Source organism: Cololabis saira, chromosome 7 (genome assembly GCF_033807715.1).
Source record: "Cololabis saira isolate AMF1-May2022 chromosome 7, fColSai1.1, whole genome shotgun sequence".
Taxonomy (NCBI): Eukaryota; Metazoa; Chordata; class Actinopteri; order Beloniformes; family Belonidae; genus Cololabis; species Cololabis saira.
The window spans coordinates 37,804,759-37,820,430 of record NC_084593.1 but is presented as its reverse complement, the minus strand read 5'-3'; the positions used below and the strand labels follow the sequence as shown (position 1 = coordinate 37,820,430).

At 44.0% G+C, this 15,672-nt stretch overlaps 1 protein-coding gene across 4 annotated transcripts in view; it reads left to right on the top strand.

Annotated features, from left to right (window-relative positions):
• The window catches only part of afap1l1a (actin filament associated protein 1-like 1a), a 39,606-nt gene that overhangs the window by 17,521 nt on the left and 6,413 nt on the right, over window positions 1-15,672 (top strand). For 2 of the 4 annotated variants that reach the window (XM_061725810.1, XM_061725809.1), the window contains exons 2-16: window positions 3,904-4,029; window positions 5,298-5,381; window positions 5,490-5,572; window positions 5,991-6,129; window positions 6,294-6,389; window positions 6,481-6,695; window positions 7,670-7,849; window positions 7,928-8,011; window positions 9,274-9,346; window positions 10,417-10,536; window positions 10,622-10,833; window positions 11,949-12,094; window positions 12,189-12,261; window positions 12,662-12,776; window positions 14,907-15,074. In XM_061725810.1, coding sequence (XP_061581794.1) covers window positions 3,904-4,029; window positions 5,298-5,381; window positions 5,490-5,572; window positions 5,991-6,129; window positions 6,294-6,389; window positions 6,481-6,695; window positions 7,670-7,849; window positions 7,928-8,011; window positions 9,274-9,346; window positions 10,417-10,536; window positions 10,622-10,833; window positions 11,949-12,094; window positions 12,189-12,261; window positions 12,662-12,776; window positions 14,907-15,074 — 1,914 coding nt within the window. The remainder of the gene's footprint in view (window positions 1-3,903; window positions 4,030-5,297; window positions 5,382-5,489; window positions 5,573-5,990; window positions 6,130-6,293; window positions 6,390-6,480; window positions 6,696-7,669; window positions 7,850-7,927; window positions 8,012-9,273; window positions 9,347-10,416; window positions 10,537-10,621; window positions 10,834-11,948; window positions 12,095-12,188; window positions 12,262-12,661; window positions 12,777-14,906; window positions 15,075-15,672) is intronic. The other 2 variants (XM_061725811.1, XM_061725812.1) reach the window with 2 other exon arrangements.

Here is a 15,672-nt window from a genome sequence, read left to right as displayed (position 1 = left end):
TAAAGGTGCCGGAGGTGTTTTTGTCTTGCTGAAATAACAAGAATGACAATGGTCTTCGTTGTGATTTAAAATCCTTTAAACACTCTTTGTGGTTTGCACGTGTTTGTGTGAGTATTCGGACGAGGTGAGGCGATAATGTTGCGAAACAGAACTGTTTCTAAGTCACTTCAAACTGTCACCTTTGACGCGGTTTGGAGGTCATTTACATATGTGATGAGTGAGGGACGTCTCATCTGGAGGATGGAAACAGAAAAACCTGCGCACACACGATCTGGGTCGCGTTATTCCTCAGATGGGAGTTTGTTGGACATGTTAGCACAGGTGCTCCACGTCGCGAGCCTCGCTCCCCCGGCCACCCCCCTCTCCCCTCTCCCACACCCTTCCCTCCATCCCCTGCAGAGCTGGTGCAGGGAGGCTGCCGGTGGAAGCTCCTCGTAAAGGAGTTAAGCAAACTACTCTCCCTGCCTCACAAAAGTGCACAAATACACAAGCAAATGCACCAAGCAGGGCTTCACACTGTTAACAAGGTGAGGAATGTGGCTGGTGTTTAACGACGATCGTCAGGGAGGTGTGAAGGCATGAATGTTTCAGTGTGTTTAGGGTCTTCAAAAGCTACACACATTCCTGCATGAACCTTTTTGTTGTGTTGGTTTGTTTTCTTCCCCTTAAATCTTTACACAATCAGAGCATCATCAGTCCAGAAACAGGCTCGTCCCTCTAAACCCCATCAAACCTGTTTGATGCTGAAACACTCAAGAAGTAGTTTCATTGACTTAAGACGTTAAAGTGTCATTTAACAAAGATTTAAAGGGCTTTGTGCTGTTTGGAAACCCATCTGAGGCCCCGTTTACACGTAGCCGGGTATTTACAAAAACGGAGGCGTTTTCATGCGTTTTGGCCGTTCGTTTACACGTAAACGCAGCTCAAAGCCCCCAAAAACGATCATTTCTGAAAACTCCGGCCAAAGTGGAGATTTTCAAAAACTCCGTTTTCCCGTTTGCGTCTAAACGGAGGAAAACGGAGGAAAACGGAGATTTAAGCTTCAGAACGTCACATTATGCACCAGAAACTCACCAGCGTCATGTGTGCGACCTGTGTTTACAATTAGTTTGGCCACCGTCAATATTTTCTTGTATTTTACCTGTTTAATATTCTAAAGTCACACTTAAAAGTAACTCCCCCCCCCCCCCCGTCCAGCCTCCTGCTCATTCAAGCCTGTGAGCGCGTCAGCCAGCAGCATGAAGCCTGAATTACGGTTCCGCGTTAAATCGACGGCGTAGGGTACGCGGCGACGCGCAAGGTACGTGCGCGTCGCCGCGTACCCTACGCCGTAGGCTCTGCGTTAATGTAACGCGGAACCATAAATCAGCCTTAACTGGAAGTTACACACGTGTCATTTGTTGATGTTTTTCCAGGATTCTGATTGGCTTGCATGACGTTAAGAGCGTTTTCATGCGGGTCCGTGTAAACGAGGATTTTTTTGAAAACGTAGAGGGGAAAATATCCGTTTTTGTAAATACCCGGCTACGTGTAAACGTGGCCTGAGTGTCATGTTGTTGATTTTGAGAGGCGTGACCAGCTGTTTAAGTGTGTTCTCGTGCACTTTACATGTAAAACACTACAATGAAGTTCCTCTTTGCTCATTTTGGCTGAACCTTAATAGTGCCGTAATCCTCCAATTGGATAATCAGCTTTTTAAAGTAGTGAAAGAGTTTTTTACGAGTGTGCCGTCCGATTTCACGCCAACTCCCTGAAAGCGCTGCCCTGATTCCTGGGTCGTATTTGATTTAGTGCTGACTGGTGTGAATTTGGACTTCTCTCTGCAGCGAGTGAGTCATGCTCTGGAAACGGTTTCGCCTTACACTTGGTTAGGGGAAGCCCAGCGCTGCGCTGCAGCCAGGATATCAACAGCTGGAACCACTGGCAAGGATGCAGCATTCACCAGGCCAAGACATGACACTCTCATACACGTCTTCTCCATGAACTTCACTTCCTCGCCACCCCCCCCCACGGGTGAACGGGATCCTAATGAGGAGACATTCCAGGTTCCTGCATGGATGCATTCCTCATGCCCACTTTACAGAGGGTGAGATGTTGTTACAATAGGAGGAAACCGCTCTGGTGAATAGACACAAGACAAATAGCTGCTGTTGCTCTCGACCACAGACTTGGCGAAGTATTAAGCCCAAAGGAAGACCCACCTCATGGAAGCATTTCTGCTTGTGGAGGGGGGGATGACTCTGAGATGAAGAACATGCATCACTGCCCAAACAATCAGCTTCATCCAGCTTATCAGGGCCGTCGACATGACGATAGGGCTGGGCGATTTTGGACAAAAATAAAATCCCGATTTTTTCTTTTTTTTTTTTCTCTGAAAACCCGATTTTCGATTTCGATTTTTTTGGTAAAACTACAAAAGACAATGGTATACATTGTTTCAAATATTTTATCTTTATTTTTAAAGAAAAATAGCAAAGAAATTTCCCTATTGGGAATGAAGTGCAATTGAAAGATACTGTAAATCCTCCTTGAGTTTAGTAAAGTGACAACATTTACAATTTTCTTGACCAAACAAAGATGACTAGACGAGCTCTGTCTGTAATGCAGCCAGCTGCAAAAAAGGAAAATCGATTTTCCGATTTTCCTTTTTTTAACATCGTCTTGATTAATAAATCCGATTTAGATTTAAAATCGATTAATCGCACAGCCCTACATGACGACAAAAAAAACACGATTGCTGAGTCAGGGTAATGCATGCAACAGAGTCAAGAGACTTTTCTAAACATACACCATAAGTCCCCCAAGGTTTCTTTCTTTCTCTCCGTGTGTGCATGTGTTTCTCGTGCAACAGGTCTTGTTGCCATATGACCGCCCAGTGAACAAAGCGGTTTCTGGCTCAGCGGCTGTCCTGCGCCTGACCCCGGCGAGGTGCACGGCTCAGCAGCTTTAGTGGGACTGGACTGTGAAAGTGCAGCTGGTGGGGGGGGGGGGGTAATGTAAACAAATGTGCCAACAGTGACTCAGGTCTCACAGAGGATGGCAGGAAGTGAGGTTGGCTTGGTGGCACTTGCTCGTAAAGGAGGACTGAACACCCGGATCAGCAGCAGGTTGGAGAGGCTTGCTCAGGGAGTCCAGCCCCGCGGGAGTTCCAGGCCGTTTATTTAAGTTTTGCTGTGAAAACAGGGAGTGGAGCAGCCCCACCCCTCAGGTCAACACATGTTGTGAAGCATATACTTCTATAATCTGAGTTTTACTGGATCTTAAGAACCATATGACATTCTTGACTTGAGTCTCCCAACTTTTAGATAAGGATCGGGTCTCTGTGAATGAATACGTGCTCGCTGGCTCGCTCCGGCTCGCTCCGGCTCCTTCAGTCCTTGTCGGAAGCCCATTCCAGTGGTTAACATTAGTTAAATCTGCTGCAGTCAGTGCGCACGGTCTCAAGCGTCTGCCAAGATCATTACGGTCCTGGGAGTCGGCTTGCCTTCTTAGGATTGCGAGTCGCGTTTGATTGAAGTTTGAGTTTTTGCCCATTTGTTTGCCGGCCAATTACATTTCAGAGTTGCTCTTTATTCAAACAAGCGCTGCGTAGATGCTTGTTAGTTTTGACAACTTCACGAACTCTCTAATTCCCCATTAGCTAACATGTTTCATGTCCCCGAAGCCTCTGGCTGCTGTTTAGTCTGGTTTCGGCCGAAGATGGAGACTCTGTGATTAGATGGCAGATGGATATTGACCCTCTGTGAGGCAAAGTGGCATGAAATGAAAGACGGACTCGAGGAGAGCGGAGCACAAAAGGGCCGTTGCACAAACACCTGGGGTTTGTTTAGACTCGTCCGTCTGACCTCTGCCCTCTCTGCTCAGACACTGAAATGGTGACCCTTTTTGCCTCCCTTCCCCCAGCAATGGACACGCTGGTGAGTGAGCTGGGCGTGCTGCTGAAGATGCTGGACCAGGAGAACCTCAGCTCCTCCACGCAGGAGAAGAAGACGTCCGTGTGGAACCTCCTGCAACAAGTCCAGCCTTCAGGTCAGAGAGGGGAGAACACATGGGACCTGAGGGGGGGGGGGGAACTGTGGGACGTCCACGATGCACCAACGGGGATCCGCACATTAAATATAAGTCGTATTCACACTCACAAAAGTTTTTGCTCTTTTTTTTTTGTTTTGATATTTTTATTAGGGGGTAAGGCACAGTTGAACAGGAATAAACAAAAAAAGATATACAGTCTACCTCTTTTTTTTTTTTTTTTTTTGGATTAAGAACAGAACAAAAAATCCACACAAAATAATGACAAATACATGAAAATTATTATATTCTTATATATAAGTAATATTTAAGTATTAAAGCTAAACAGTATGAATTAAAAAATAGATGAATAAAAAGGGGGAGAAAAAAAGAAAAAAAAAAAAAAATCCAAAGCAAAAAAAAAAAACAAAAAAACCCAAAAACAAAAGAAAAGTAAATAAAAAGATAAATAAAAAGGAGGAAGAAAGAGAGGAATGAGAGAAGAGAGGGAGGGGGGGATCCGTCAATCAGGACTGGAGAGAGTGGAAGAATGTAAGAAAGGGAAGCCACTTATTATAAAATTTGTTGCAACTACCCTTCAGTGAATATTTAATCTTTTCCAGCTTCAGAAAAAACATGGTGTCGTAAGTTTTTGCTCTTTAAAAAAAAAAGTCATAAAGCCTTCTTTCTATTCTTTTTAGAGTGGTACAGCCAAAGCAACGTTTTTATTTTAAGGCCTGCATGATTTCTGCATTATTTCTGCATGATTTCTGCCTGATTTTCTCTAAAGTCTCTTAAGTTGGGACACAAGAACCAAAAGGACAGAAATGTTCTGTGGTTCATTGCACACGTGCACAGCCCCGAGGCCGAAGGCCAGGGCGTCTTCGGTGTGCATCTGGTCTGGATTTGGAGGTAGTAACAGAGGTATAAGATGTGAGACGAGCTCTCTATGACGCAGGGAAATGCTGCTTTTATCTCTCAGATGATTCTTGGAATAAGGCACGCACAGACCTCACTTCAAAAGGGAAACAGCAGCCGCTTAAATCCTGGCTGTACAGCCGGGGGGCGAGTCAAGCAAACTGTACATCATAGCGGGTCTCTCACTAGCCCGTCCTGGGAAGTACACGCCACAGATTTGAGGGGTTTTATTGTGATGTCTAAACTAGACTGAAAGACCAACAGACATTGGAGTGCAAACACACCACAGGGATTTACATGTAATGTTTACCTGAATGAACATTATGAATGAACTGGTGCTGATGGGAACCTGTTTTGACTTTGTCCCCCAGGGTCGGGAACAGATTACATCTACGTGAACTCCTCCGTGTACAGAAATGGCACCAGCTTTGTGGAGTCTCTCTTTGACACGTTTGGTGCGTCCCAGTCCCGGCTTGGTGACATGTATATTTCATATATATATATATTACACTCTTTTATTCATGCAAAGTTTGAATTTAAAGTCCAGTTTTGTCTGTGTGCAGACTGTGAGCTTGGAGACTTGAAGGATGTCACAGATGACCCGAAAGAAGACAAGAAAACGCAACCCGACTCTTTAAAAAAACAGGCATGTATAAACGTTATCTTTTCTTATCGAGTACAGTTGTGTTGGCTTTAAATGTTTGAGGGTGTGTGAGTGCGTGGGATGGCTGTTTTGGTAAATCCATACCATCAGCCATCAGCACTCTTACGCTGCCTTGCACAGGCTTTGAAAATGAATATTACTGCTTTTTGTAACGACATGTGGAGACGAGGTGGTGAAAAACCAACCCCGTTCCGTGTATGTGGGGCTTTCCCACGTTCACATGCTCATCAGTCTGCACCCCGCCTGCAGAACGGGGGTTGAGGGGACCCACCCATGCGTCTAATTTATGAAAATAATTGATCGTAAAGGTTTATGCAATGCCGCTCTTTTTGGCTTTGAAAAATATTTGGCAAGTGGAGGGAATCTGACTTTGTTTGTGTTTGTGCGTCTCCCTCTGCAGAGCGGTGCAGACTCCCCCCCCGCCCCACACTCGCCCCACTCCCCTCCTCCGCTGCCCACCACGCTCCCTCCAGAGGAGTACTACGAGGAGGCAGTGCCCCTCAGCCCCGGCACGATGCCCGAGTACATCCTCGCACGAGGTCAGCACCTTGTCAGCACTTGTCAGCACTCACAGTTTTATTTAAAAACCTTGAGGTCAATACTCGGGGAATAACTCATGCAAACATAGCCGCACGGCAGTAATTAAAAGCTCAACTTTAAGTGCTTCAAGATAAAGTTGGGGTTCAACTTCTTCCACTTCCAGGGAAGCCCAGCCCGCCCAACTCGATAGAAGATGGTTACGAAGACGCTGAAAACCACTACCCGACCACCTGCATAAACTCACAACGTAAAAACTCCTGTGAGCTTAAAAACACTGAATATGGTCCCAGATTACAGCATTAGGCAGGATTAACAAATAACACATCCTTTTATCTCTTCTGCTTGCTCAGACAATGACTCGGACGCTCTGAGCAGTTCCTATGAGTCGTACGAGGAGGACGAGGAGGAGAGGAGCCCTGGAGTCCGGCTGACTCACCAGTGGCCGTCGGACGAGAGCTCCATGCCTCCTGCCAGAGACTGTCGCATCTGTGCTTTCCTGCTGCGGAAGAAACGCTTCGGCCAGTGGGCCAAACAACTCACGGTTATACGGGAGAACAGATTACAGGTGAAGCATTTTACTGTTACCGCTTTTTATTTTTTCCTGCCATTACAGTAGTAGTAGTTTATTTGTTTTGGTCATTTACATTAAAGATATTTGCATATACACACTGTATATGTATACACACAGGTATGTGTGTATATATATATATATATATATATATATATATATATATATATATATATATATATATATATATATATATATATATATATATATATATATATATATATATATATATATATATATATATATACTGTCTGTGTCTGTGTGTGTGTGTGTATATATATATATATATATATATATATATATATATATATACAAATTTCTTTTTTTTAGACCAAAAAGGTATAGGCTGAAGCCTCATGGCTTATTTTGCCTATCCTTTTCAACAAAAGGCAGACTAGAGAAAAGGAAGGAAAAAAAAAGATACTAATAAGAAAACAAAATGAATCAACAAAACAAAGAAGATGACCAAGAAGAGAAGAAAATAAATTTGGTCACTCACGATTGAGGACAACATAATTTAGACAGTTGGATATTTAAGAAATAGCTTGTCATAGTAAATATATAGTTGGTAATAATTAGTATAGTTTCTGTTAGCGTATCAAGATAATTTATATTAGTGTTCTATATTTATCTATTATTTCAGATTTTTTTTGAATTTGTAAATTAAGTTACTTTTTTTTAGTTCCTCATCCAGGCGGTTCCACAGTTTCACCCCTTCGACACTGATACATCTTGACATTTTATTTGTTCTTGGCCATTTCTGCTCAAAAATGCCATAGCCCCTTAGGTTGTAGCTACTTTCTCTCACCTGGAACAACTCCAGGATACAGCGTGGGAGAATCTGGTTGTGTGCCTTGTACATTGCTATTGCTGTCTTGAATTTGATTAGATCGTGTAGTTTTAGGGTGTTTGTCTGAATGAAAAGTCAAACACCCTACATCTCATTAACTATTTCCTCTTTGCTTCTGCAGTGCTATAAGAGCTCTAAGGACCCGTGCCCCTATGTGGACCTGCTGCTGCCTCAGTGCACCGTTGTCTACGTGCCTAAAGACAGCAAGAGAAAGCACCACGAGCTTCGCTTTACCTTACCCAACGGGGACGGGATCGTGCTGGCGGTGCAGAGCAAGGAGCAGGCCCACCGATGGCTGACGGTAACCACAGAGCGTCCGCAGGAACAGATCCCTCGCCAGCGCGCGGCGGTAGTAACACGTGTGAATCCTCCGTCACAGGTCGTCAGGGAAGCCAGCGGTCAGAGTGCGGGACCCGAGGAAACGGCATCGCCCGTCACTCCGAGGAAAACTGACCCCGACAAGGTATGTGAGGAAAAGAGGATGCCGCCGTCTTCCTCTGCTGCTGCCGGTTTGATTCCCGAGGTGTCATTTAGCAGCGTGGCGAGGAAAGGGCTGCACTTAGGGGTGATTGTGCTGTCACCATCCGTTTTCCTGGACACATTATTTGGCCTGACGGAACACACCGCAGTGCCTGCGCAGGCCTTGCAGAAGCATGGGAGATATGGAGTAATGAGGTGTTGAGGCGGCAATGACGGGGGGCAGTGAGTCAGTGCGTCAACAGACACGTTGTCCGCAGCTTTCCTCTTCAGAGGAGCATAAACTACTCCCACAGAAAACCACAGACAGGATCTGAGTCCAAGAAGACAACAAATCTGAGTAGCGCTGCACTGATTCCTCGAGTAACTCGATTACTAAAAATGATTGGGGAATTTCCTCTGCCTTGAAGGCTTGTTTAAATAAAAATCAAATTTAAACTTCAGGTTTCCCACGGATTGTTTTTAATATGACACAATGTGCTAACAAGCATGTGTCCCTTAAGACTCTTGTTCCGAGTCCCGGTCCACAGCCAAGCATTTCTTATTAAATGTGATGGTTCTTCAACTGGGTGATATAATGGGGAAAAAATCGGGATAAAAAATAAAATAAATATATATATATATATATATATATATATATATATATATATATATATATATATATATATATATATATATATATTAAAAAAAAAGTGTTGGTTCTGAATGTGAAGTTGCACAATTTAAAAGCAGTGTCTTTTTTTATTTTTGATACTTTTTTTATTTTTGTTTCAGAAAATGTTAAGTTTAAAATAATTGTATTTATTTTTATTGGAAAATTTAACAAACAGTTTACTAGTTTGCATAATATGTAAATAATTGTCAATTATTCTCATAAAAGAAACAAATTAGTTGTTTTTAATCAAGTAATCTGTCTTGTTTTCTTTTGTATATTTATAATTGGGCCTTAATAAAGCAAACGTAAGTTTTATCCGATTACTCGATTAATCGATTGAACATTTCATAGAATAATCAATCACCAAAATATTCGATAGCTGCAGCCCTAACTCTGAGTACACGCCCTTTTTTGTCTCATTGAATCATGTCTTCATCCTCGTGAATCAGCTGCCGACACAATCCAGCGAGGAGGAAACTGGTCGTAATTACAGTTATTGAGCTTGCTGCTAGTAAAAGACAAGCTGCCATTTGCAGGGGGGAGGACGCAGGTGTGGTCTCTCCAGGTGAAAGTGTGAACCTTGTCTCCCACAGAGGTTGTCTGCGGAGAGGAACACGTCGGACTCAGACAGCGTGGGCGTGTCGGCGGGAGAGAACAAGGAGAACGGTGAGCTTCATCTCTCCTTTATGTTATTAGCGGATTAAGTTTGCTCAGAGGACGCTGGTCAAACTCTGGACGATGCTATAGATGTATGAATATAGTATGAATATATAAACTGTAACGATAGAAAAATATGTGTTTCAGAGTATTTACAGTCCCAGTATGTTGGAGATTAAAGGGGACCTATTATGGCATCTAATACCTATTTTAAACAGGCCTTGAATGTCTTAAAAACAAGCTTTTGATTGTGTTTGCTAAATAAATTAGAAATTCAGCCTCTGAGCCATGTCTTTATCTTCCCATTCTCTAACCTCATTATCTATGCAGGATTCTGAGTGGGCGGGGCTATGATAATGAGGCTCTGTGCTGATTGGCTGCCTGAATGACGTGATACACCGCTACGAAAAAAATGGCGGAAGCTCCGGCCGGCGGAGTTACACCGTGTCCTAACTGCATGCGATGCGAGCGAGCGTCAGCGACAAAATTAATTCCATTGCTTTATTTTTCTATTTGACTGTCCTAACTGGACGCAGCGACGCAGCGCCATTTTGAGCTGAACATTTGTCGGACGCCCTGCTTCTATTTTCTTCCTGTCGCGTGCGTTGAAAGCCGGTTGAAAGCGCTGTAGGAAACGGTCATGGATGAGGAACGGCTGATCCAGTTAGTTGAAATAAGAAGTTATCTCAATGATTCCTCCTTATTTCACTACAAAAACCTCAATAAAGTGGCAGCTGCTGGAGGGAGATGGACAGAGAGCGTCTGATGTCACGCAGTGCTACGTGATAGTCAGACGCTCACATGCAGTTACACGATTTTATAGTTGTGGGCGTGGTTTGCATTTTGGTTACGTAACGACGGGGGCAGAATCTGAACGGCTCGTAGATCCACATCACACTGGACGGCTCATCCGGGCGGCTGTACAGACACTGCAGAATTTGGTTGCTTTCCTCCTTCTCTGAGTTGGCAGGCTGAGGGGAGACCACTTTATATACGTTAAAGCAAGAGAAAACCTGTTTTTCATAATAGGTCCCGTTTAAGTTGGGAAAAAGCAAGTAATGACTTTTTTTTTGATAAAGGTAAGGTGAAAAAGGGCCCCTTTTCTGCGGGCCGTAAGATCACACGCATCATCAGCTTCTCCAAGAAGAAGTGCTCCCGGCCGGGCGACTCGCGGACGGCCTTTAGCGACCCCCGACAAGGTACGGGCTCGCCCCCCCGTCACTCCTCAGGTCTCCAGGTTTGCAGACCTGTCATGATTCTTCTCCCTCCCCCTCCACCACACAGGCTACCTGGCGGTGCTGGTGAACCAGGTGTGGCGGGAGCACTGGTGCTGCGTCTGCAGGGGGTCCCTGCACTTCTGTCCTGACAGGGGGGACTCGCGGGCCTCCAAGCCCTCCCTGCCCCTGCTCGGCTGCGACGTCGTTCCAGGACTCGGACCCAAACACCCCTTTGCTTTCCGCATCCTGCGGAGCGGCGTGGAGGTGGCTGCTCTCGAGGTAGGAAGCTGTTCGGGGGCTATTCAGGTCCTCCGGTGTGTGTTTGTGTTGTGTTAGAGAAGCTTGGTCACACAAGGAGAATCTGGCTCCCAGCTCATCACATCCAGCTCATCTTAGTTGGTACCGTAAAGATGCTGTCACCTCCAGGTTCTGATAAACCCCCTGTCGAGCAATAATCCGCTTGTGAACCAGATGTGTTTCCTTAGACTGGGTGGAGGCAAAATCACAATTTGAAGATGATTAAATATTGTACTTGCAACAGGTTAATACACTGCAAAAACTCACAATCTTAACAAGAATATTTGTCTTATTTCTAGTTAAAATTCTATTAAAAAATCTCATTACACTTAAAACAAGACTCATCACTGGAAAAAACAACAATTTTCACCTGTTTCAAGTAGATTTTCACTTAAAATAAGTAGAAAAATCTGCCAGTGGAACAAGATTTATTTTGCTTGTAATGAGAAGATAAATCTTGTCCCACTGGCAGATTTTTCTACTTACCCGGTATTTCAAGTGAAAATGTACTTAAACAGGTGAAAATTGTAAAATAACAAGTTATTTTTCTGGTAATGACTCTTGTTTTAAGTGTAATGAGATTTGTTGACTAAAAATGAGACATTTTAAATAGAAATAAGACAAATATTCCTGGTAAGATTTTGAGTTTTTTCAGTGTATGTCAATGTGTTTCCTAATTCTTGCTCCACTTCTGCATGGCATGTCTTCTTTGAATTTGTGACCTGGTAGTCAATGCATATATTTATAGAAATAAATGTATCTTCTCAATGTATCTTCTACGTCACCTACGTCACTTTTTGTAAAGATTCATATCCGGCACTTTTTGATCCTCATATTGTACATTTCTGTTTATTTCTGTTATACATTTTACTTTATTCTATCTCTTAGTTTATCTCCATATATTTGTTTGCTTTTATATTTTTATTTTTATTTTTACTGTATTGCACCAATCACCACAACAAATTCCTTGTGTGTGTTAACAAACTTGGCAATAAACCCCCTTTCTGATTCTGATGATAAATAACCTATAAATTCTTATATCATCCAGTTATGGATTACAATAAAAGCACCTTCTTTTCCTGTCTTTCCTTCACAAGGCGAGCAGTTCTGAGGAGCTGGGCCGCTGGCTGGGCGTGCTCCTGGCTGAAACGGGCTCTGCCACGGACCCGGAGTCTCTGCACTACGACTACGCCAACGTGGACGCCATCGCCAACATCCGCGACGCCGCGCGGCATTCCTTCCTGTGAGTGACTTGGGGGTCGGGGTGTTTGGTGGAGTTCAGGACACAGTGGGGATGGTTCGACTTCATGCTTCCTCTCTCCTCGCTGTCCTCTCAGGTGGGCCACCTCCTCCGGCAGCGCCTCCACAGACTCCAGGACGTACGACGAGGTCCCTAACGAGGACATTAAGGTGGGACGTGCATGCTGGGATTCACAAACGTTTCCACATTTACTGGTGTGTCACGCTCAGCTTTGATAAGATAAGGAGCTGATTGAGTGTTTGCAGCTGTTGGGATCAGTCACTTAGATAGATGGAGGGAGTTCTGTTACGTCTCCCAGGCAGAGGGAAAAAAAAGTTGGACTCAGACCAGTGACAGAAAGACGAGAAGGCCTTGGTAGTTTCACAGCCTGTAAACTCCTCGGTTAACCCCTGACGCCTGTCACCACCTTCTGACAAAAGCAGTCACACCTCAGCCAAGATGAAGATGAAGAGAAGTTTACAAGTTTAAGTCTAACGCACCAAATCTGTCCTTTTTCTTCCCGTCCTCCCACATCTGTCCTGCCCACCCCCCTTTCTCTGCTCCACCCAGTTAAGGGAGAACCGCAAGCAGCAATCTGGGAATCAAGGGAAGCGGCGCTCCAGTTTCTCCAGCAGCGACTCAGACAGAACCAAGCCGCTCGTCTCCCTCAAGAGAACGGGCTCCAGTAAGTGTGCATAGCTGGTTCTCCAAAATTACACGGACGGATGGAGTGAAGCCTTTGTGTACTAAAAAAAACAAAAAAGTTGCTTTATCCAGTTAAAGACAGAGGACATAGAAAGGGCAAATTCTTTACATCAGACTGGGGTTTTTGTTTTAATTTAATGCAGAGAAACTCTTCTTCTGATGAAATGAGGGCCTTTTTGCCCCCCTAAACGTGCAAATTTTGCACGCAAGCCAGGCCTGGTGAAAAATTTGATATTTCATGGTTTGCATTAATGGGCGTGGCCTAACGGCTCAACAGCGCCCCCTAGAAAACTTTGTGCCTCAAGCCCCACAATACAGTTTGACGTACGTGCACGAAAATCAGTACACACCTGTCTCATGTCGCAACTTAAAGAAAAGTCTCTTGGCGCCATGGCCGAAAACGAACAGGAAGAATTAATCATGTAATTTTGGCACAATTTATGCCATTTCTTCGGACGCTTTTTCGCCCGAACCGTAACGAGCACCCAGGTGTGTCATACATCAAAATGTGCGTTTCGATCGCATTACGGCGCATTACTTTTCTCAGTCAAAAGCGTTACCGTGGCGACAATAGACGCCAAAAAGCGCCTTCATCTGATTGGTCGATCTTTGATAGTTTCTATTTTCTGCCATAACTTTTGAACGGGTTGTGGTAAAGACATGTGGGTGTTGTCATCGGACTCTGTATTAAGTACTTCACCTTCATTGGCATGAATTAGCCCCACCCCTTCTTCTGATTGGTCGATATTTGATGGATCTTATTTTCTGCCATAACTTTTGAATTGTTTGACATACAGAGTCGTGGGTGGCCTGAAGAATCTACATGCAAGTCATACAAGCTTCCACTGCAGCCTGAACGTGCACAAGGGTGTGAGGGCCCGTTCATCACTGCTTGCAGCTTTAATTTTTCTCTGCTATTATTATCATGATGTCATGTTTGCACCCGTTGGAGAGACCAGCGCCAGGAAGTGCAGTATACTGTGGTATATACTGACGAGTGATACAACGAACAACGCAATTGATTGGGAATTTGTTGGTTTATTGAATGAATGTTTTACTAAAGCTTTCCACAAATTAAAATTAACCGGATGCATTTAAGTTTTTTGTCAGCCTGGATATCACTCTGGCCTCAGACGGTCAGAAACTAGTTATTGGCTGGGGCTTCTGGGTACGGCGTGGTGTGTATAGCAGAGTTAGGCGTCTACTTACTCCAACTTCCTCCCACAGTTCAAAGATATGCGTGTGAGACTGAATGGTCATTGTAAATGTTTTATGGATGTGAACCGGCACTCCATCCAGAACCCCCCCACCCCGTGCTGTCGTGATAAAGATGATATACTGAATAAATGGAGGGAAAAACTACACCCTTTGATAAATAAATTGATTAATGCTGCAATATGTTTCTTTTTATAAAGATCCATTAGGCGTTTCATTAAAGACTTCTTTGGAAGTAAATGCATCCTCAGCATTTGATGTCACATTAGATACCCATCTCTTTTCTCCATCTGCCTCCACAAGCAGAGACTGAGGAGACAGAAGGGAACTAAAAGCGATACGGATGGCCCGTGTTAATGTATCTCAGTCCCATCCCACACACGGGTCATAAATCCCAGGGCTCTGGTGCCGTATAGCTCACACTATCCTGACAGACATAATCGCAGTCTCCATGCGGTTCACTATTTCTCCTTTCCCTCATGATCATATTCTCATTTTCCATCCCTAATCTGTCTCTTCTCTTGCGTCTCCCACCTGCCCTGTTGTCATTTTCTTTACCAGTGGAGGAGATTAGTGGCTTTTCTAAAGGTGATACCAGTGCAGGTAGTTTGGATAGTGTTGCTTCCCCGTCCAGGGATGAGAGCTTCAGGATGCGTCCTGACATTTATAAGGTGCTCACATTAGATGTGCCGTCTCACCTTCGCCTTTGTCTCGTCTCCGTGCACCATATCATTTTACGAATGCTTTGAATTGTGGAACAAAGGTCAGGTTGGTGTGCTTTGCTTTCATGAGCTTTCCAAAGGCATCGCCGGACTCCTCACGAGGAGGGCGCGGTATTAATGAGGCAGAGACGCAGATCAGCTTTCACACTTTTTTCACCTTTGATCCCGTCTAGATGCCAACCAGTATGGAAGATATGGGAAAACGCGAGCAGAGGAGGATGCCAAGCGTTACCTGAGAGAGAAAGAGGAGCTGGAAGGAGAGAGGGATGGGATACGGAACACGCTTGTGACCCTCCGGCGGCAGAAGCGGGAGCTGAAGGACGAGCTGAAGACGAGCTCTGGTAAAGACAGAGGTGTCAAAAGTATTCACATTCATTACTCAGGTAGAAGTATAGATACTAGAGTTTGAAAATACTCCTGTAGAAGTTGAAGTCAAGTATCAACTCAAGTTTAACTCAAGTAAAAGTATAAAAGTACTGGTTTCAAAACTACTTAAAGTATAAAAGTAAAAGTAATGTAAGGGGGAAAAAGCCATTAAGGACAAAAGCCATTGAAAATGCATCTTAGTATAATGCAAATATATTAAAGAACCATATATGTGTACTATTGAGCATTAACATGTGTTTCAGAGAGCAGGAGATATGATGACTAGTTGCCTATAAGTATTGTAATGGTGCAAAAAGTCAAACTTCAGAGGCATGTTATCATTTATCCTAACCTTTATTGGAATGTACATCCAAGTTTAGTTGCAGGAATCTGAGGGAACGGATGTAAGAACAAAACTGGACAAGAACATCTGAAACAACCACAACCAAATTCACTCTATCCGGATGGAGCAATTTAACTGGATAGTTATTTTTTAAAGGCCGAAATGAAATAGAGTAACAAGGCTGTTTTTAAAATGTAAGGAGTAAAAAGTACAGATAATTGCGTGAAAAT